Raw genomic sequence first — 21599 nt, forward strand, 5'->3', positions numbered from 1 at the left:
TCCATATCCTGCCTTGCATTCTCCCACGATGGGAAGCTACTCGCTTCTGGTTCATCGGACCGCACAATCAGAGTGTGGAACGTCGATACCGGCGAGACCGTTCTTGGTCCACTGAAAGAGCACACGGACTGTGTTCTCTCTGTCGCATTCTCCCCAGATGACCAACATATTGTCTCTGGCTCTACCGATTGTACGGTCCGCATCTGGGATGCACAGACAGGCGAACAGTTGCTCGAGTTCAAAGAGCATAAGGACTATATCCACTGTTGCGTTGCGTTCTCATCTGATAGCAGCAAAGTCGTCTCGAGCGACGTCGAAAAGGCCATCTTGATATGGGATGTGAAGTCGACGCGTTGCGTTCGCTGTTTAGAAAAAACAGAACTTCTTCCCTATGACTTTTGCTTCTCCGCCGATGATAAATTCCTCGCAGGGATGCGCCAAGGTGAACTCGTCATCTGGGATATGGAGAGTGGAAAACGAGTGCCGACCTCACTCCAAGCAGGATCTTTCGACGATCTCGTTTGGTTTGGGGAATGTGCACTGTATGCCTGTATGGATGGGGAAATCCACCGATGGTTCACCAGAGAGGCCTCAATCCTGTATGATGGTTCAGCTATTTCGCCTGACCGGAAATGGATTGCCAGTCCCGGCGTCGAAAGTGTTATCTACCTATACTCACGAGATCCATCTCCCGAAGAATTGGCATCGGAGGACGATATCATGGACATATGGCGTCGATTGTGAGTGTTTTTGTTCTCTGTTCATTCAATATAGGAGCTAGAGGTATTAATGGACTTTCCTTTTAGTAAACTCGTCGAAGACCGCGACTCGGAGGACGAAGATCTCGACTCTCAGGCCGATTTCGAGTACGATGCATGATATGACGAATGCTCTATTCAGTCACTTGAGTAAGGCCTTGCAGAAGGGATGAAGGGCAAAGCTGGACACGGAGGGGTGCGCATGGGGAGATGGATGGCTTGCGAGAAATTCCGGACGAGAAGAAGCAATGTGCAGGGGATTGAAAACCGAGAGGATACCGTGTGGCCCGTCTTCCAGGAGATAATATGCTCTCATTTGTTGTTCTTCTGTGGTGTTTATTTCTTCGATAGCCCTGCTCTTCATTCTTCGCCGTTCTCGTAGATATCAGACCGGTATTATGGTACACTGTTTCTCTTCCCCCGGCCCCCACATTGAACTACATACGCAATCCTCTTTGACCAGACAGGGTTGTTCTCCATCGCGCGTCTGCTTCGGGTACTTTTAGGGTGTGCGATTGTCAGACAATTTATCTTATGTTTCCATAATTCTCTGCCACTGATCTTGGTTTCGCCTACACCTACGTGCCGATTGGTTTGCACTTCCTGTTTGTCTGTTTGTCTGTTTGTCTGTTTGTTTTTGCTTCGGTCCTCGCCACATCTACATGCTCACGCCACAACAACATTGACCGGACGTCGCCGAACGGCACCTCCGCCGAGCCCGAGTATTTCGCCTTTTCAGTCTTTGTTCGGTTTTGTCGTCGCACACCCACTTTGTCTCGCTTCTATGTACTTCTGCAATTATGAGCCTTTCTGTTCGTCGGTTTCTTAGTCTGATAGCACTTTCTTTGGAGAAAGTGAACTGTTTGATTGCACATCGTAAAGCTACCATCTTTCCAGGCCTACAACCATGGCTCACAAACCGGAGAGACCTCGCTCAACGATCATCCATGAAGGCATGGGCGTTGACGAAAGGACACTCGAGAAAGGCCAGGGTAGTGCGCGCTGTCGGGACCTTTCGCGTACATCCTTCCTTCGCCTTCGTCCTACACTCGTTCGACGTAGGATCGTCTCGCTTCTGGCATGAAACCTACACTATTGAAGAATGCAAAGACATGGACGTTTCGATCGGACAGGACGGAGGTGGTATAGGGTGATATTTTCATTACAAGGGGATCATCAAGAGTATCGCACAGGGTTTGGCAGGAAAGAGGTTCTCGTAGGAGATGAGAGAGCTGGTGAAGAGTGAAGGCATGGAGATGGTAGGGGTTGCTGAGGTTTGGGTCATACTACCTCGGTGAGTAAGCATACATTTATTGAAAGCCCACTGTACCAATACACGAGTTCTTCGTATGAAGTATCGCCGATTCGCACTCCCACCTCGACATAGACCGATCCGAATACGTCTACCGCCTCGCCACCCCACAGTTACATGGTCCCAACATCGCTGCGCCGGTGTACGTTCCCTTCCTCCTGTTACACAAATACGGATCCCTCCTACGTTTCCGCCGATGCTGCACAATCCGCATATATCGCGCTTTATAGTTCCCGTAGATGATACGCTCCACCTTCACCACTCACTTATGCGCGATAGGGTCACCATCTTTGTGTTCACCCTCAGTGGACAAGATACTCACTGGGCACCTCTGGACTAAATCGAATCAGATTGCGCGGTAGGCGATTTGCTGACATGTTCCCCCACCAAACCTACCGAACGGCACCTTCCGCACTGTATATATCCGCCTCCTCCAGTTTCTAACACGCCGCTAGTATAACGCGCAAAAAAACTTACGAACCTTCACAGGAGTGCAAAATCGATGACATCAAACGTAGATGCATGATTCGTACTACGAAAAGGAGGCGACAGAGTAGTGAAGAACGAGGTCGAGCGAAGACGGAAGGCAGGGTTGGAAATCTGGTTACAAAGTCAAATCCCGTCAGGTATGTCTCCGTTCGTCGTCTCCCATCTTGAGAGCGCTCGTACTCGTGGTGGGTAGTGGTACATCACCAAGTACAACGTGAAAACGCGTTGGAAAGAGTGTGTGGGTGCGCGGATGAAACCAAGCCCGCATCCGAGATTAGTTCCCGGCCCCGGTGCTGCCATCGCGAACAGTCACTGGGCCCTTCGTTCTTATCTTCTCTTTGCCAGCTCTTTGGTGTGGTACCGTCTTGACCGAGAAAACGCGCGCTCTGTTATTTCACAGTCATCGACCTATACGATGTCCCTTGACCTGAAGGACTCCGGACTCGACGACCGGCAAAGGGTGGTACGGACAGGTTCACGAGAAAGGTGATCGCAGACGCGAACATACACAGTTGTGATCCTAAACGTCCACGACTCCCTCATCCTGCTCGCATGCCTTCACTTCACGGCCTTAGATAACATTTCGGCGCTGCCGTGATCCACCCCATATAGCGGTCTCCTCTCTATCATTCTACTCGCAATCGCATCCTATCGATATTCATCTTGGGCAAAATATATGCTGTCGAAGATTGCAAACACATGTATGAGTTAGCTGGACGGGTCGGAGATGGTCAAGCGCTATCACCTCGTGGGTAAGGAGGTTTGCCATAGCTGATGCGTAAGAGGGATGGACTTACCGTCGACATAGACGTGAGAGTCGACGAAGAGAGTAGTGTCGAAAGCCAGGACTCCGCTGGAGGCTGGGTCACACATAGGTGAGTACTTTCCTTGATATTTATCGAAGGTCCCTAAACCTCAATCTCCGCCTTAGTACATAGCATCCTGTGCTCCTGCTCCCAACCCGGTGACTGCTACTTCGCCGTTCTCCCCAGCACCTCAACCAACCACTCCTACGTTTGCCTGCCGTGATCTTGCTCCGACTCATTGACCCCCTAAGTCACACAACCACACACACGCCTTTCCCGATGTCGCCATCTCGCTCATACTCCCTTGCATCAGTGTATAGGATATCTGCCCTTGGTCGCTATATCAGCTTAACACTTAGACTACGTTCGTCATCTTCCCCTACTCTCACTTTCCGCGGCCTTGTGCTTGTGCGCAGAGATATGCATGCCGTACTATACGTTGCCGTTCTGATTATTCTGCAGATATAAACCCGAAGCACACCAAGGTTCCCAGTACGCTTCCAAAACGCATAACGAGTCTACGTTGGTCGTGAAGGTGTCTTTGACTCTCTCCACGATGCATGCGGCACTCAGTAGCACGTTCAATTCTTTCGAGCGACCACGCGATCTTGAATTCGCAGTATAGTCTGCGTGAAGCTCATGCAGCTCACGATGTGCGTTGATGTTCCCGCTTCTCGTTGTCTAACACTACGGCTGTGTTGTAATATTCGATCGACCCGTTGTCCGACTGTGTCTGGGCAAGTATAGATACCCCATGCGTGAATTGCCCCCTAGTTCTGTCTCGCAGCTCCAGGTAGTGGTCTAATGTCCTTTCCACTTATCACCAAGGTTCTTGAACGCACTACGCTCTAGATTGCAATACGACCCGCGGCTGTTACACTCTATGACCCCCTGATGTGGCGCTAAAGTACAATTACACTGGCTACACGGGTGCAGAGCACCTGTTCACCCGTGCGTATAACAGCCTCGTATAGGCTGCCCGACTATGAAACGAATACGGAATGGAAGGACATGACTTGGTTATGCTGTGCATCGTGGGTGTGACATCAGCACGCCCGCGACCGGCGCCCAGTTATTTTGGCACGTCTGCATGCATATAAAGCCTGTTCTTGCTCGCTTTGTTTCTAGCAGCGACTCTCCGCACCTCTGAAACTCACGCTCACACTCATCTTGTACTCAGCTCTTCCTTCAACGTTTGTCGAGTCTAACGCGTGCCGCCATCCAAAATGTCTAGTAATCCGGTGAGGTATACCTGGTTTCTTGTTCCGTGAAAGTATACTCATGATGTCATCATAAATCGATCATCCACCAGACATTATTTAGATGGCTTCAGAAAGAGGAAGCGTGGCTCGAGCGCCGCATCATCGCCGATCAAGGGAACTTGCACAATATCGACAAGAAATCAATTGTTGCGGACTTTCAACACGAATTTCCTTGCGTCCCGTACATGAAGCGAGACGGTCAGGTCGAAACAGACGTGGAAATGATGACGAGATGGAAGCAAATACCCAAAGGCGCGTTACTCTCTCTCTCTACAATCGGTGTGGACACTGATAAACTGGATTACTTTTACAGAGAATTACCCGATGGATACAGAACCATCAAACATCTGTCTTAGCCAGACATGCTGCCAAGCAGCCTCAGACCTCGTCCATACGTTTAGCCTCGAAACCCAACAAACGCCACCGCTCGAAAAATGCCCGAGATATGGCCAAGATTCACGACGAGAAGGTTCAGCAGGCTTGGAGGGACTTGTCTGCGAGGGTCAAGGATGAGGGCATGACCCAGTCGGAGAGATGGAAGAGGTACAATGCGGTCATTAAGGAGGTGTTGGCGGACGAGGCTCTGAATGAGAAGTACACTGCAATGGCGGATGAAGCTAATTCGGAGAGTTCTCGCGTTGGGATCCAAGCAGGACAGACCGTCCCTGCAGACTTCATCCCATTCGTGTACGTCCACCATCCGGATGTGGCGACAGGATCTCACCTCCATTTCCCTGATTTTATAGCCCTCCGGTACTTGGTGCGACTGACCACGACGATATCGAAGCTATGCCAGTTGAGCCAAGGCGCGAAGGGCTCGACGTGAACCCTATCGCCGCTGCGTCCGATGGCGTCCGATCCCCAGACATTGTCGCGTCGCCAGACAGGGTACCCCAGCCATCATATACGGTGCAGCAGACTACGTTTGACGAAGCATCCTTCCAGTTCATCGGAACGGATGTTGATACATCTTGTAACTATCCGAGCTACGTAAGTCACATAAATGAGGTATGTCATTATTTATCGCAGTCCTCTTGGAATTTAAATCTGATGTTTCTCTTCAGTGGCCGGCGCAATATATGACTGCACCTCGTATGTCGGAATTCTACCTTATATCTCGTGAAATTACTCGGGGAATAGACCTGTATTGACTGAATTTGACTCGAAGGAACCATCGAAGCATTTCAGCTCCATCAAACATTCCCGGATCTCACGAACCGACATGCATACATCGACACTTCCTCGTCCATAGGTTATCCGTTCGATACCCACAGTCATCCTCCAGTCCAGTCGTCCTACGTGCAAACCTCCGCATATAGTATGCCGACTCTGCCCCAAATCATGGACGACTCACACGCGGACCAAAACTCATCACCACATCCCATCGGATCCCACAATTCATCCTCCATCGATACCCGCTCTACCTCATCCAACGCCGCCGTTGCCGCTCCTCGCGATATATTCAAAGACTGGTCGCCTGCCGGCGACTGGAATTTGCAGAAAGTGTTCCGTGGACGAACCGATTGCGTTCTCTGCCTCGCATTCTCCCACAATGGGAAGCTCCTCGCTTCTGGTTCAGAGGACCGCACAATCAGAGTGTGGAACGTCGAGAACGGCGAGACCGTTCTTGGTCCACTGAAAGGCCATACTGGCTCGATTGGCTGTGTCGCATTCTCATCAGATGACCGACGTATTGTCTCTGGCTCTGACGATTGTACAGTCCGCATCTGGGATGCACAGACAAGCGAACAGCTGTTCGAGTTGAAAGGGCATATGGGATGGGTCATGTCCGTTGCGTTCTCATCTGATGGCAGCAAAGTCATCTCGAGGGACGAAAGAGATGAGATCTTGATATGGGATGGAGACTCCGGGCGTCGCGTCTGCTCTTTGGAGAAAACCAAGCATTTGAGTTTCGACCTTCACTTCTCCCATGATGATAAATTCATTGCAGGAGCCAATGAAGATGAACTAAGCATATGGAATGTGGAGAGTGGAAATCGATTGCCGACTTCACTCCAAGCGGGATCTTTCGACGAGTTCGTTTGGTTTGGGGAATGTGCACTGTACGCATGTATGGATGGGGAAATTCGACGATGGTCCGAGCGAGATGGTCTAATTCTGGAGTATTCAGCTATTTCACCTGACCGGCAATGGATTGCCACTATCGGCTTATTTGGAGTCATCGACATATACTCACGAGGTCCATCTCCCGGGGAGCTAGGATTGGTGGGTGCTATCGAGGACAAATTTAGTCGATTGTGAGTGTTTTTGATCTCTATTCATTCAATGTAGGAGCCTGGTGTATTGATGTCCTTTTCCGTCAGTACACTTGTCGAAAGGACCTTGGACGAAGATTTCGACTTTGACTTCGAGTAGGATGCATGATGTCAACGACTATGCAACTCAGTAACATGAGGAGGGCCTTGAGCAAGGGGTGAAGGGTGAAGATTGAAGTAGAAAGGTAAGGATGGGGAGATTGATGGCTTGAGAGAAGATTTTGATGAGAAGGTGCGCTGTGCGGGGATTGAAAACTCAGAGGAGGGTGTAGTCCGTCTTCCACGAGACAGGATGCGTTCTTTTGCTGTCCTCCTGCGGTGGTACCCATTCATTTGCTCGCCCCGTTTCTAATTCTTCTCAGTTTTGGAAGATATCAGACAGGTCTTATGATACACGATTCGTCTGCGCCTAGCCTCTATATCGAACTACGTACGCCACCCTCTTTGGACACACAGGATTGTTCTCCATCGTGAGTCGGCTTCGAGTACTTTAGAGTGTGCGGTTGACAGTTGTAGTATATATTTTACACCCTAATTCATGTTTATTGATCCTTTTCTTGTCGAGGTACCGATTGTTTGCGTTTCCTTTTTTTTCAAACCTCGTCGCCACATCCACATCTACATACTCACGCCAGAACGAGTTCACCGGACGTTCCCGGCCGGTAAGCGGAACCCGACTATTTCTCAGCCCCTGTTTACTTAGTTCTTGCACTCGCTTTGTCGCGCTTCTCCTGCGATTATTATCCCTTCTGTTCGTTGGCTTTGATTATGACCCAATTCTCCGACGAGTGTTCAAAATTACTTATTCCCCATGCACTCAAAGCCAGTTTCTCTTCCACGTCGGCAGCAATACTCCCCTGCACTCAAGCTCGAGCTTGGACAGATAGCACCATATCAGCAGGCACGCGCGCGATAACACGACGACAGCAGAGTGGGAAGGTGCGCTATATAATACTACATCATTTCTTGCGTTGACCCACTGTCTCTTCCGCCTGCGGTGTCCTCCAGTCATGGCTCGCGATCTGAAGACCTCCAGGCTCGCGACCATCTACGAAGGCACTGATGTTGACGAAAGGACTCTCCAGCAAGGCCAAACGAAGCGGAGGCGACCTCGCTCGAAGGCTTTCCGACTTCTCGGTCCTCTCATCCTCCTCGCTTGTCTTCATTTTACGATCTTCAATTCGAGTTCGGCCTTCTTCAGCGGTCACCAACAACACACTGTTCGCGTCCCTATCCATGCCGAGAAGACCCTTTCGCGGTGTCGCGACCTCTCGCGTACGCCCGGTCCATCTCCTTCGTTCTACTCCCGTTCGACTTCGGATCGTTTCGTACCCGGTACGAAACCCACGCTGTTAAAGAATGCGAAGATATGGACTGGTGGAGCAAACGGGACGGAGGTAGTGGAGGGCGATATTTTCGTGGATAAGGGGATCATCAAGAGTATCGCACCGGGTTTGGGAGGAAAGAGGTTCGCGAAGGAGATCAGGGAGCTGGTGAAGAGCGGAGGTATCGAGATTGTAGACGTTGATGGGGCTTGGGTCACACCTGGGTGAGTCCTCCCGTATCCATTACATGCCCAACGCACTAATCCATGGTTTTCGTGTCCAGTATCGTCGACTCGCACTCTCATCTCGGCGACTATCCCGCCCCTGCACTCTCCGGTGCGTCAGACGGAAACTCGCATGCAGGCCTCACTTTACCCTGGCTTCGTTCCATCGACGGCCTCAATACCCACGACGATTCATACCCGCTCTCTATCTCTGGCGGCATTACCACCGCTCTCGTTCTTCCTGGTAGCGCGAACGCGATTGGAGGCCAAGCATTCGCGATAAAGTTGAGGGAGACGAAGGAGAGGAGTCCGACGGCGATGTTATTGGAGCCTCCTGCGGATCTTAACGGGACGTATAGGGATACGAGAGAGGGCGAGGAATGGAGTGGACATTGGAGGCAGATGAAGTGAGTCTCTGCTTTCTTCTCGTCTCTTACGTTGTGAGTAAACGGATGTGGGTCGCTGATACGTATTTTACTATAGGCATGCATGCGGTAAGACAGTGTCTATTCAATCTACTCCAAATATACTACTTACCTGTCAAGCTCCTCTGGTCAGGCGAGAACCCAAGTACGCTTGACATTTTTCTTACGATACCCCCACAGTGGTTCTGAGGGGTCTTTTTTTAGGTCGTGTATACTCCGGAACTCGTATGGACACCTTCTGGGCTTTCCGCAAAGCGTACGTTTCTCCTCACTATTCATTGAAGTTCGTCGGAGCGGCCCATCGAGGCACCTACACCCGTATACCTACCGCGAAAGCGAGGTTTCGAGTCTCTTGCTATCGAGATAGGTAGCATTCCCACTGATAGGAAGGCTCACTCGCTTGTCGAGGGCTTCCGATGAGCCACTTCGAACAATTGTCTGTTCTAATCAATTTTTACTGCTTCTGCGCGTTTATTCCTACGCCACACCCCGCCACACAATCCTCCCACTGACATCATAACTATAACGCGCCCTCCGAATCGCAAACGCGAGCTCGCACTCACTCAGTTGTGTCTCTCACACAGATACGACACCGCGCGTCAACTCAAAGAAAAGCAAGATGCTTTCTGTAGTAAAGCCCTTTCTGGAGAATGGACGGATCTTGGCGAGTTCCCGGATGATCTGCAGTGGGATGCATTGGTGGATGTCTTGAGGGGACGGGTCAGGGTATGTCGCCGTTTTACTTCAATCGGAACCGATACGGAGAACAATGCGACTGACTGATACTTTTTGACGTTTAGGTACAAGCTCATTGCTATGAAGCGGTGGATTTGGACGATTTGATTAGGGTACGTACTCTCGACGACGAGTTCCCTTCGTCATTGGTTCGCAAGACTCAGACTGAGCACCGCTGTTGATTTGGATTTTCTATAGCTCACGAACGAGTTCAAGTTCTCCCTCGCGGCGGTACATCACGCACATGAAGCGTACCTTGTCCCGGAAGTCCTCAAGAAAGCTTACGGTACGTCTCATTCACGACCCCACCTTCCTATTGATCTGTGTAATCGGCTCTGCTTGGGTAAATTCCGTCATACGCGTCCCTTCTAACTTTATTCTTTGGATTTGTAATCAGGACATCCGCCCTCTGTTGCTATCTTCGCTGCTAATGCCAGGTTAGTTCTCATCATTCTTGCTACTTTACACCCACATTCCCGCAATGGAGATTATGGCTCTAAACCTGTTACACCCTCTTGCATTATTTATATAGGTATAAACGGGAGGCCTACCGCGGATCTGAATTCGCGGCGAGGATTTTGTCTGACAACGGACTGACAGTGGTCATGAAGGTTTGTCTTCAATATCATTATCCGCAATGACATAACGAAACGAACTTGGTCCTCTAGAGTGATCACTCGGTCTTGAATTCGAGGTACCTGTTATATGAAGCCCAGCAAGCTCATTATGTACGTTCTCCCTTTCGCCACCGTATACATCGCTACTTCAATGTCGACTGACTGGTTGCGAGATAGTATGGTCTTGCGGATAATTTGGCGTTGAGCTCGGTGACTACTTCTGCGGCGAAGACGATTGGAATGGATCACCGGATTGGATATGTTAGGGAAGGTCTGTGACACTCCTCTTCTTCGTTTCGTCAAGCTTCTCCGTCACTGACAGTACCTTCTTCTTTCAATCCTCGGTGGTGTAGGCTACGATGCTGGTGCGTACATTTGAACGTATATCTCAAGCTCCCTCACACGAAATTAACCTTGAACATCGTCTCATCCAATCCCGCACCAGACTTGGTAGTCTGGGACTCTCACCCTCTCGCTCTCGGAGCTACCCCAGCCCAAGTCTACATCGACGGAATCGCTCAACTCGCATCTCCATTCACTTCACACACCAAGGACTCGCCTACTTTCCAGACCGTACCCGAAGTCCCCGACTTCGAGGACGAAATCAAGAAGGCGATCGAGTTCGAGGGTTTACCGCCCTTGGGACCGGCTGAGAAACTGAAGAGTGAGGGTAATGTAGAGGAAGTTATCGTGTTCAAGGGGGTTGAAAGCGTCTGGATGCCGGGCGTGGGTCAGAACGGAGAAGTGGAGGTACAGGAGATGTTCAGTGCTGAGTCCGTAGGGAGCGAGCACTACGGAAGCGTCATCGTCCAGAACGGAACTGTTCTCTGCTACGGCGATATAACCACTTGCTCACTCGGCGCCCTCTCTTCTCCTAACGTCCACGTCCGCGAAGTAGACCTCAAAGGCGGCTCCATCTCTCCCGCTCTTCTCTCTTTTGGTTCTCAACTTGGCCTCCAAGAGATCTCCGGCGAGGCGTCGACGGTGGACGGAACCGTTCTGGAGCCTTTGAAGGGTGATTTGCCGAGTGCGTTGGGTGAGGGAAAGGAAGCCGTGATCAGAGCCGTAGATGGGCTGCAGTTTGAGACTCGGGATGCTTTGTATGTTTCTATCTCCTCTCTTTTACGTTCGACTCTTCCGCCGATTTTCTGACACGGCGATCTATCACCAGGCTCGCCTACCGTTCCGGAACAACCCGCGCCATCACAGCTCCCACTTCCTCAAGCTTCACCTCCGGCCTCAGCACGCTCTTCTCCCTCGGTGCCTCCCACAAACTCGAGGACGGAGCTGTCATCCAAGAGGACGTAGGCTTGCATGTCGCGGTGAGACATTTCGGGAAGGCAGGGCCGAGCGTGAGTACACAGATTGGGGTGCTGAGGAAGGGATTGGTGGATGGGATTGATGGGAAGGGGATTTATGTCGACGTGGTCAAAGTACGTATTCGTTCTTGACACTTTGGCTGTCGATCGTCAAATCGAATTCCGTTATATTTATTGCCGTTCAATAGGAAAAGATACCGCTCGTCGTCGAAGCCCACAGTGCAGACATCATCGCGACCCTCATCGCTCTCAAAGCCGAGATAGAAAGCAAATCGTCCATCTCGCTCCAATTGACCATCACAGGCGCTACTGAGGCGCATCTGCTTGCGAAGGAGTTGGGAGAGGCGGGCGTGGGTGTGATTTTCGTGCCGAGTAGACCGTTCCCGAAGGTTTGGGAGATGAAGAGATTGTGCGTTGATTTTTCTGTTTTTTTCTTAGGAGGTGGTCGTGCTAATGGAGGACTGGCCGTACTAACATACATTTCTCTTTGAAGGCTTCCTGGCCCGCCGTTGAGCAAGGATAGTGAGATTTCGCTCTTGGTGAAAAACAACGTGACGGTTGGGATCGGGTGCGAAGGTAGCTGGGCTGCGAGGAACGCGAGGTTTGACGTCGGTTGGGTACATTTCGCCCTCTATTGTCTGAACTAATTCCCCGAAGCTTATGTTCTCTCTCAAATGTAGGCTGCCCTCGAAGCCGACGGCCAGATCTCCAAGTCCCAAGCCCTCGCTCTCGCGTCCACCAATCTTGAGAAACTTCTTGGCGGCGATGCGATCGTCAAGGAGAGCGTGAGGTTGCCGGAGTTGGTAGCGACGGAAGGCGGAGAGTTGACTGCGTTCGAGGGCAAGGTGGTGGCTGTCATTAGAGGGAGGACGGGGAGGGTCGACTTGTTTTGATGGGACTGTGAATCGCGGGTAGGGATGGATCTAAGAAAACAGGGAGGATAGCAGGCGTTGTGAGGCAATTTTATAGATTTTTATGAACTCGTGCATTTACGCAATTCAGACGCTTAGACAGACCCGTAGGGATGGGTCGAATGTTATGACTGGGGAAATATATCAGGTAAAGCATGTAGGATTCTTAGGTGCTACCAAATAATCGTACGGGGCGATGATCAAAGCGAAATGTGAGGAAGGGTACGATTTGGGTACAATCGACGGATTTGGGGGTGGTCACGTGACTGGACTACCGTATTGGTCTGTGCAAGCTATTGCAGGGTGGGTATATCAGTAAACGATTCCCTTCACGTCGAATATAACGGACAGTCAGGGCGTAGGGCGAGTGTAGTCGCTTACCTTCAAGAATTGAAGACCATGGAGTGCTATCCTGGGCTTCCCAAACTGTTCCTGTGACCATCTCCCACCGTTCTTGAGTCGACGCCTTCCACTCCGGATAGCACTCCTTATACACCTTCATTATTATCGGACCAAGCTCGAGCGAGACCCGTCGAGCCTTCGGACCATCTACAGACCGCGAAAGGACCATATCCGCCATGGCGATAAACAGATCCTCGAACCTCTCGATGTGATAGGGTAACAGCCCATCTTCGAGAGCGTTTCTGAACATCGGACTGGGCGGTAGTAGCCAAGTGTCGAAGTAGATGCGCTCAAGTTCGCAGTTCGCGGCAGATAGAGGGCGTCCATCCGGACCATCTGAAGCGTCGATAGTGAGGGACTGGAATATCTCTTCGTAGACTGGCTCGTCGATGCATCGAGCCCGCCGAATAACGAGCGATTTTAGGCCAGGTATCCTTTTCGTAATGCTCATCACCAGCTCCTCGTCACTGAGACCTCTTTGATACCCGCAAAGCTCGAGGGTTTCAAGTGAAGACGCGCACTGCTTCAGCAGGTATCTACACGTCTCAATGAAGGCTGCAGGGGAACTCCAGTCATTGATGACGGTGAGGCGCAATGAGTGAAGATTGGGCACAGGGAGGTGTGAGAGGAGGTAGTTCATAGCTACGTGGTCCGTTGCAGCGATAGAGAGTGAGCGAATGGCGGGGAAAGAATAGTCAAGCGTCTCCGGCCGGGGAGGGTTATATGGCCAATCGTCGGTCATCCACACGGTCGTGAGATGAGGGATGTTGAAGTCGAGCGATGAAAGCGAGGGGAGATTACGCAGCCAACAGGTTACTTTTTCCGGATATAAAGGATGCTCCAGAAGATATCTGACAGAAAGATGGTGAAGAGTGGTCGGAAGGGCGTTCTGTGGGAAGGTGAGGAGTGGGATCCAATTGATGATCGTGAGGCTACGCAGTCTTGAGCACGATTTGAGGCCCGAGAGAAACAAGACGTGGGGAGCAGCGTCATCTTTGACTTCGAAAATTGCCTTGTCGTGAGCAGCATACGGCACCTCCAGCTCGAATGCTTCCAGCATGGGTTGCAAAGACGAAAAGTCGGGTCTATCAGCGACTCTGAACTTGCTGGAGATGTGGGACGTGAGGGCCTCGACGGATTTATCATGGCGTAGACGGAATTGTACATCTTTCCAGCGCTCCGAGTGGATGCAAAGGACGCCGACATACATGAACTCTATAATCGCGGATGTGGGTTCGCCGGAAAAGAGATCGACAGTGAATGTGAGTGGCAAAGGCGATGATAGCGAGATGTATTTATGAAGTATAGGGATGAAACGGTCGTCGTCGGTACGCGGGATATCCAGATGCGTCCAAAGGTGACGTGTCGTCAGCGCGATGTCTCTCCAGGCCCGACAGACTTGAGTGAGTAGGAGAGGAGCTTGGTTTGGGTGAAGCTTCGGAAATCCGTCGGCGCACGATTCCACAACGCAGAGAAACGTTTCGGCCCAGATTTCAGGGGGAATACGTTTTCCTCCCATTATCCTACCAAAGACGAGTTTCAGTAAGAAAGCGTTGCACAAATAACAAGGAGGGACAGTACAATCGTAACAGAAAACTTTGAGATAAGTAGTTGCTGGCGCGAGAGCGATGACTCGGACGATATGGGAAGTCGGGACCCCAGATTGACCCCAAATTTATGAGGAGAAATGCCTTCGATGTAATCAACGATCAGCTCCGTCCCAAACAAATGCTAAATAGCGACGAGTGTCTTACCGTGCTCTGCTAGTTTCGCTCTGTGTCCCGCGCAAGCACCGGATGCTCGAAGGATCGTGGAACCAGAATAGACGCCCAAACACGAGTTCTTACTGAAGGGAGAAAGGCCAGATCGGTGAGCGTGGGAACCGACTTTCTCCGAGATGTTGTTGACGTCACGACTCACGACCATCCTCTTCAGAGCCTTCATTCATCTGTAGGTCCCTGTCGTTCTCGTTCTTTGCGCTCAATATGGTCTGCATGTATAACCCTGAACGATTCCCATATGGCGTGGAGTACTGCTACGCAAGCAGTGACCTCTCCGTGGCAGGCGCGCTCTCTGTTCAAGTTGGAGATCCGAGTCAGCAACATCTTTTATTCTGTTTTTCCAACAGCGATATCCTACTAGGCCCTCGGATAGTTCATTCAATCCGCTAGTTCTCTCGACGATCTGCTGCTCTTGGTGTATTGTCTCGCTGAACATTCTCTCTAGTCGTGTCTCCATATTCCATTCACCAGTATCGAGCTGCTCATACAGGCCATTCGTACGTGGCTTTCTCTGTACGAGACTGGATTCACAGCAATGCTACATGTCATATCAGGAAACTCCATACTCTGTGAAATGGAGATATCATATATCAGATGTTTTTGCACCCACGGTTGCCGCTGAACGACGGTGCCACTTCATCTGTCCAACAAAGCAGCCTTCTACACTCTGTTGTGTTACTTCCTCTCTCGGGGACATCGCGACGACACTGCCGCGACAAGCTTCAGGGTGTCTCGAGCTTCGAGCTTCTTCGATGCTGACGATACTACCTCACTCTCTGCAATTGTATTATGTTTGCCCCTAAGTTAGCTTAGGACGAACTGGGACTCGTCTAGGCCTTTCTGCGAGGATCGCTTTCCACATAGCCTCATCCACTTACGAGCTCTAAGCAATAGCAGAGGGACATTTTCATCTTGATAAACTCACTACGTGCTTATCGCGACGCGTTGACCTTCTGTTTCTGACACTGCGGATGCCGAATCTTATGATGTTCCCTGGTGGTCGTGTCGACCATGAAGACCCACATCCCCTCCGATATCTACTTATTCTTTCTTATGCACACGATCCGTGCGCTGACCTCATTGATGCGTTGGTATTCCTTCCCTCACCTGGAAGCAGTCTATCACTATAGCACCGACGACTTTGCCTCTCACCCGTCAACTCGATCATACTTTTCGTTTCATCATTGCGGTTACCATGGGCCATCCTCGACTCCGAATCTACAATGGTGATAGGAGAAGTGCTGGTAGCTTCGGAGGAGCTACATCTGCACGATGTATTACGCACATCCTCTGAAGCTCTGCTCGCCGCTTTTACCATTTGTTCTCTCCAAAGCGGACTAACTACTTCGAGACAGACTCTCAAACTCGACTCCCTTCTTCACATGAGCATCAAGAGCATTTACCTTTCGGACACGATCCATGGCTTGAGCTGTAATATAACTGCTCCTTTATCCGCACCTTGGAATTTTGACCAGCGGGTGGGGCATCACTCCAACATCACCCTCATGTGACGATTTTAGAAACGGGCGAGTTTCAGGGTTGACCTTACATGGATTTAAATAGCATCCGTTGCATCTTTCGCAGCACGGCGGCCGCACCAACAGGAGACACACTTGAAAGGTTGTATCAACGGGTAGTGACGGCCAGAAGTGTACCCATCCCACCAGATTTATTGTTTGTTGCTGCTTCTAGTTACAAATATGAGACCGCGTTCTGTACAAAAGAAGGTGCGTTGCGAACGTGTTGGATTCGTTGGCTTCATACTTTGCCGTCGGCGCTGATCTAACCAGCGCCTTTCTCTCCTCACATGGGGCTGCCGCGTTCCCCACACTCTAGTAATTTCGCATCTTCGTCTCCATCGAGCGCACCGAGTCGGGCTGATCGTATTCAAAACCTTCACCACTCACGGGTGATCCGTACTCTATCGCTCGAGATGGATCAGCAAAGTTGTTCCCCAGACGTCATATCCGCCCTTCTCGCTGACGTCTCTCCCAAAATCCGAAACCCATCCGACACAGCTTTCATCTCCCAGAATTGTATAAAAGCTACCTCGTCTCCCGCCCCAAGAACCTCCATCGAACCCCAGCCGTTTTACCTCTCCAACTCATCTACACACAGCCCTCTGAAGTCTTCTTTGCAATGCGGTTCTCTATTCTCTTCTGCATCACGGCCCTTGTGGCTGCTGTTGCTGCGTCTCCCGGTGACAGCTGGGGAACTACCGTGAACAAGCGTGGAGAGCTCATCTCCAGGCAGGACGTACGTAGTACTCAACGAAGTCTTCAAGACGACGCATAATGACTTACTCACGCTCTGCATTTTCGTGAACAGTGCTGCGAGGACCCTCCCGGCTGCGGCTGCCCCGACGTAAGTCTTCGTACTTCATGTGGATATATTTTATATCCACTCTAACAGATGCTCTGACTTTATAGAACTGTAGTGGCGACTGCGCTGGCTGTTGCGTGAGTAACGAAATACCTTGTTTCTCATTATGGGCAATGTTGCTCCTCCTAGTCGCCGACTTCGCCGTCCTTCTTGTCACTCGGCCTCTTTCGATATCAAACTGACATTATTCTTATTCGCGCTTATAGCCTACTTGAGAGGACATATCCTCCAGATCAAATATATCAGCAGTAGGAGATTGGCGTTGTAGTAGCTGACGGTGACTCCGAGTTGTTGACGAGTTGGTGTGGACGCCGTGATGTTGAACTGGATTGTAGGACGCAATTTTGAGACGTTATTGTGATATCAAGTATGGATAGTCAGATCTCTGGGGCCGGATACTGTCAGAGTGAAAGAACGACAAGGGAGGAAAAGTCGAGGCGCGACTGTGGCGCAGATTCAGAACGGCCCCGGCTGAATTTGCCTTTTTGAAAGTAGGAAAAAGTCGATTCATGCCGCATGCGCAGCCTTACCTTCCGCCTCGGATAGTGTTGATATGTGGGCTCTGTCCTTGGGTCCTGAGCTAGTCGACCAAATATTCAAACGAATACGCCATCTGATCCTGCATGCCTGCTTCCGTTGGGATTCTCGCACTCAGCTTGCTCTACTGTACTGTCGACGTCTTCACAACGGGTAGTGGAATCAGGGTGAAATTTTGCAGAAAACTATCTTATATCGCTCGAGTACAGATTACGCTCAAGTTTTCATGATAGATGTTATTTATTTCTGTGGCGTGCGAGACTAACACGCTCAGCTATCTTCCGATCATCTCACAATAGCGCACAGGCTTACTCCCTATTCCCTACGTCTAAGAGCTTGACCTCCACCACCAAACAGCTCAAAACTTGAGATATACCGATGCCCACCCGAAACGAGAACTTCTATTTCAGGCCAGCCATCCTCCTTGTCAGTCAATTTGCTCTTGTCGTCACTGAACTGCGACAAGCATTACTTAACATCACTGACTCAATATTCCATGACACTGTATGCTTCCCTTTGACCCAGGTTGAAGACGAACTATTCAGTGTTCCCGAGCATGGACTGAAAGAGGTCAAAGGCGGCCCTTTCAATACGATGTTCGCTCTTCCAGTGGAGCAGGGAGGTACTCGGGAGGGTTCCTCGGAGAAGAACCCCATCCGTCTTTCCGGGATCAGCGCCTTTGATTTCCAGAGCTTTCTCAAAGTAATATTTCCGCAGTAAGTACACTCCATACCGCAATGTGTACGGTAAGCAGCACTTACCAGGGTTGATTTACCTGGTAGACCGTTGACCGAGAGTATGACTCTTACACTCGAAGAATGGACCTCCGCTCTCAAGCTCTCGACGATGTGGACATGCGCCGCCATCCGCACGAAAGCCATCACTCAGTGTTATACACTCATGGACAAGTCGTGTCCGATCTCAATGGTAGTCCTAGGAAAACGATACCACGTCTCATCGTGGCTCCTCGAAGGTTACACTACTCTGTGTATGCGGGACAATCTCCCCACCGTCGAGGAGAGGATCAATCTTGGATTAGACACAACGCTTAGGATTGCAGAAGTAAGGGCAGAAGTGCATCCTATGAAGAACAGGTCTGCCGGAAAGGTTTTCGAGAAGTCGAAGGCTCACTTCGAAGCTGGGGTTAGGAAAATCTTTCGGGAGGAGCTGTTGGATGATGAGGCATACATGGAGGAAGACAAATTGGTGACGCAGCCTAGCAGACCCTTACCGTACGATCGCTCCTCCGTGTTACATATACCTTCTCACTGACGATGTGTTTGTTTACAGAGGACGAAGGGTGGTGCTCTCGATGACTGGAGTGACTCGGATTGATTGGGTCGCTCCTCAGTATGTTAATCCCACTCCGTAGTATTTACTGGCAAGTGAACGGCATCCTATAACTGACAATCATACTTATGTAAACCACCTGATATCCTTTTCCTCCCGCAAATCGGATTTTTTCAATATCGTCTTTATCCTCGCGTGAACTCTAAGAACCGCTCTGTCCACCGAATACCAGTAGGACTCGTCTAATCGAAGAACACAGAACATATTTGATCAGCTAACGACGAGGTCGCTGAGAATAGTCACATACCTTCAAGTACCAATCCTCATTATCCTTGAACTCGGGCAGCGCACTGGGAGTAGCATCAGGTGGCGCATACAAACGCTGTTGAACGCAACACCATCAGTGAGTATACACAGGGAACAGCACAATAACTGATGGCTCACATGAGGCACGACTGTATGTCGCTGCTTTATCTTCAGTTTTGAGGAACTCATAGCATCTTCCAAGCCTTGGGTGCGGAGGTACTTGGCAAAAGCGGCCGAATTGTCGTACATTGAAGTGACTGAGCCACGGAACGCGGGTAGCTTGGCCTTGTATGCTGTTCAGAAGAAGCGTCAACGTCATGCCCTGGGATGAGACTCTATATGCGCATACCAGTGCGCTGTTCCATCGAAGCGTTAGGTCCGGAAGGAGGACCCGGAATCTGCGGGGAACATGTTTCATGAGATAGAAGGCCTGGATATATAGAACGAACCGTACCCTGCCGTCTTTTATGAGTTTCTTCATCAATGCCTCAGCTTCACTCTTCGTCGGTGCTGCTCCGCCAACCCTAGTCGCCCAATTCAGTGAAGTCGCAATCAACGTCGCCTTGTCGTTATTCTGCTTCTCCTTCAAGAGCGGTCCCCATTCTGTTAGAACCTTCTTTAATCCCAAGTACTCCTCGTCGATCAAATTGCCGGTGTCGATCCTATCGAACCTAGTCTTCTTCCCGAGTTGGAGCTCAGGCAATCCGGCCGGGGAAGAGATAGCCTTCGCAAGGGCGGAAGCCTCGCCATGGTAGAGCTTGAAAGTGATCTTAAACCGGCGGAGGCGAGAGGCGAATTCGGAGAGTTGGGAGGAGACATGAAAGTAGAGGCAGCCATAGAGGTCTTCGCGGGGTACGCCACGAGCTTTGCCTGACTCGATCACTGCGTTGATGCTATATACGTCATGAGAATTGTATATTTCGACTGTAGATGAAAATAACAGTACTCACTCCCAAGAGTATAGCGGGTTTGCCATGCCGTTTTGAAGCCACTTTCCTTCAGGGGAGAAGAGGTACTTGTTCGTGTAATCGAATCGGACGGGAATTGTCCCAAAGGGAACCAGGATCCCCGTGGATTTATACTTGTGAAGCGCGACCCTGTGCGACGACTCAAGTTTTGCGTATGCCATATCCTGGTAATCAATACGTGATAACGAGAGGCTGTTGTGAAAGAAACATGGCGGTAAGCCATAATAAAAGAGGAGAAATCACGCGTAGTAATTTGTACTCACGAAACGTTTACCATGTTCAGCATCGTTTCCGCCGCCTCGTGCATATTCCTGTGAAACTCGCTGGCAAACTTTGATAGAGCGAAAGTCCTCCCGCCAAGAATCGTGGAGGTCTTTGTCACCTTATAAGGCGCAGATTGGTTGTTCGTCATCAAGCTCTTCAACATCAGCGCCGCCTCTAGTCCGTAAGAGATGGGAATCACGGAAGAGTACCAGATGTGGAGGGCCGTGTCGACACAGCGCGACATGTCAGGCTTCCCCAGGAGAGCGAGAATGAGAAGGTTGCGGATGACTATGTGCGGATCTTTGTCGCCAAGTGTGATGTTCAACGAACCAGAGTAGGAAGAAGGCAGCTCGTTGACAGTGCGGATGACATTTCGCAGATCTCCCGATGCTAGACATGACCAAAGTGAGTGCGACTCTCAAACCGATATAAGAAGAAACGGACCAGGAAAGGCGATATCGAAATCCTTGGCGGTTCCCTCATTATCGGTAATATTAAGGACGTCGTAAGCAGGAAACGTACTCCATCTAGGATGACCAGAGGTTCATTATCATTGACACTGCAAATAAGGAATGAGAAATACTCACAATTCAAGTCCATTCTTCTTCGGCTCCTCGACAAGTTGAGCCGGCCATTCTGAGGCAGAGTTCCACTCTGGCTCATGCAGAAAGACCTCCCAAGCGGGAAGCCAACCTGGAACGCGCATCTCGCTCTTGCATGCTGCGAGAAGGTTCCATACAACTCGTCAGAGTCATTGAAGATGTCAGCACGACGAAAAACACTCACCAGCCTTGTGTTCTTTCCAATCTTTCTTCTGACAATCCTGTTCATACCATGTAAGCTTTGTGCAAAATTGAACTGAGCCAATGGATAGTCACGCACCATACAGCAATAAGCTACCAGACGGCAGCTAGAGCATAAGAATTTACTCTTGTTAGGACAAGACGTCGTTGGTGTGACACGACGTGCGCAGGGAAGTTCATGTAATGTTAAGTCGACAACAGCCCCCTCAGTAGATTCGATCCCATGAGACTTCATCTCTGGTGGTGTGTCGATGGAGAGTAGCCTGAGTATTTCGGCCACATCGGAGTTGGCCAGAGGACGGGAAGTCATGATGTTGTTGAAGGTGGATGGTATAACGGTGCGATGACAGTGTATATTGTGGGAGGTTTGCGAGGGGAATCAAAAGCCAAAACCCAACGTGATGGTC

The 21599-nt window shown here is 50.4% G+C and overlaps 4 protein-coding genes across 4 annotated transcripts; 3 read left to right on the plus strand and 1 right to left on the minus strand.

The window, feature by feature from the left end:
* Positions 1–6625, plus strand: STEHIDRAFT_24719 (WD40 repeat-like protein; the record flags this gene model as incomplete). Its single annotated transcript, XM_007311579.1, has 2 exons — positions 1–364; positions 6132–6625. Coding segments are annotated over 2 exons (858 nt in total), but the record flags the coding sequence as incomplete, so codon positions are not given.
* Positions 6626–7733: 1108 nt separating this feature from the next.
* On the plus strand, positions 7734–14675 carry STEHIDRAFT_106349 (composite domain of metallo-dependent hydrolase). The gene is made up of 22 exons (XM_007311621.1): positions 7734–7842; positions 7912–8452; positions 8512–8859; positions 8936–8946; positions 9011–9022; positions 9082–9133; positions 9462–9603; positions 9678–9725; positions 9811–9898; positions 10010–10049; positions 10145–10223; positions 10281–10340; positions 10407–10500; positions 10583–10594; positions 10675–11329; positions 11401–11662; positions 11737–11957; positions 12042–12165; positions 12229–12752; positions 12841–14384; positions 14443–14552; positions 14616–14675. The coding sequence occupies exons 2-19, from the start codon at positions 7914–7916 to the stop codon at positions 12439–12441; spliced, it is 3000 nt and encodes a 999-aa protein (XP_007311683.1). The 5' UTR covers positions 7734–7842; positions 7912–7913; the 3' UTR covers positions 12442–12752; positions 12841–14384; positions 14443–14552; positions 14616–14675.
* A 3264-nt stretch (positions 14676–17939) lies between these two features.
* STEHIDRAFT_69816 (uncharacterized protein) lies at positions 17940–18833 on the plus strand (the record flags this gene model as incomplete). The annotated part of the gene is made up of 2 exons (XM_007311592.1): positions 17940–18277; positions 18344–18833. 2 exons carry the CDS (start codon positions 17940–17942, stop codon positions 18831–18833), a joined length of 828 nt encoding a protein of 275 aa, XP_007311654.1.
* A 292-nt stretch (positions 18834–19125) lies between these two features.
* STEHIDRAFT_69760 (uncharacterized protein) lies at positions 19126–21427 on the minus strand (the record flags this gene model as incomplete). Its single annotated transcript, XM_007311587.1, has 9 exons — positions 19126–19233; positions 19296–19436; positions 19612–20050; positions 20108–20317; positions 20389–20779; positions 20834–20916; positions 20977–21109; positions 21176–21212; positions 21272–21427. 9 exons carry the CDS (start codon positions 21425–21427, stop codon positions 19126–19128), a joined length of 1698 nt encoding a protein of 565 aa, XP_007311649.1.
* Between the last annotated feature and the right edge of the window lie 172 nt (positions 21428–21599).

This window comes from Stereum hirsutum, assembly GCF_000264905.1.
Source record: "Stereum hirsutum FP-91666 SS1 unplaced genomic scaffold STEHIscaffold_29, whole genome shotgun sequence".
NCBI lineage: Eukaryota > Fungi > Basidiomycota > Agaricomycetes > Russulales > Stereaceae > Stereum > Stereum hirsutum.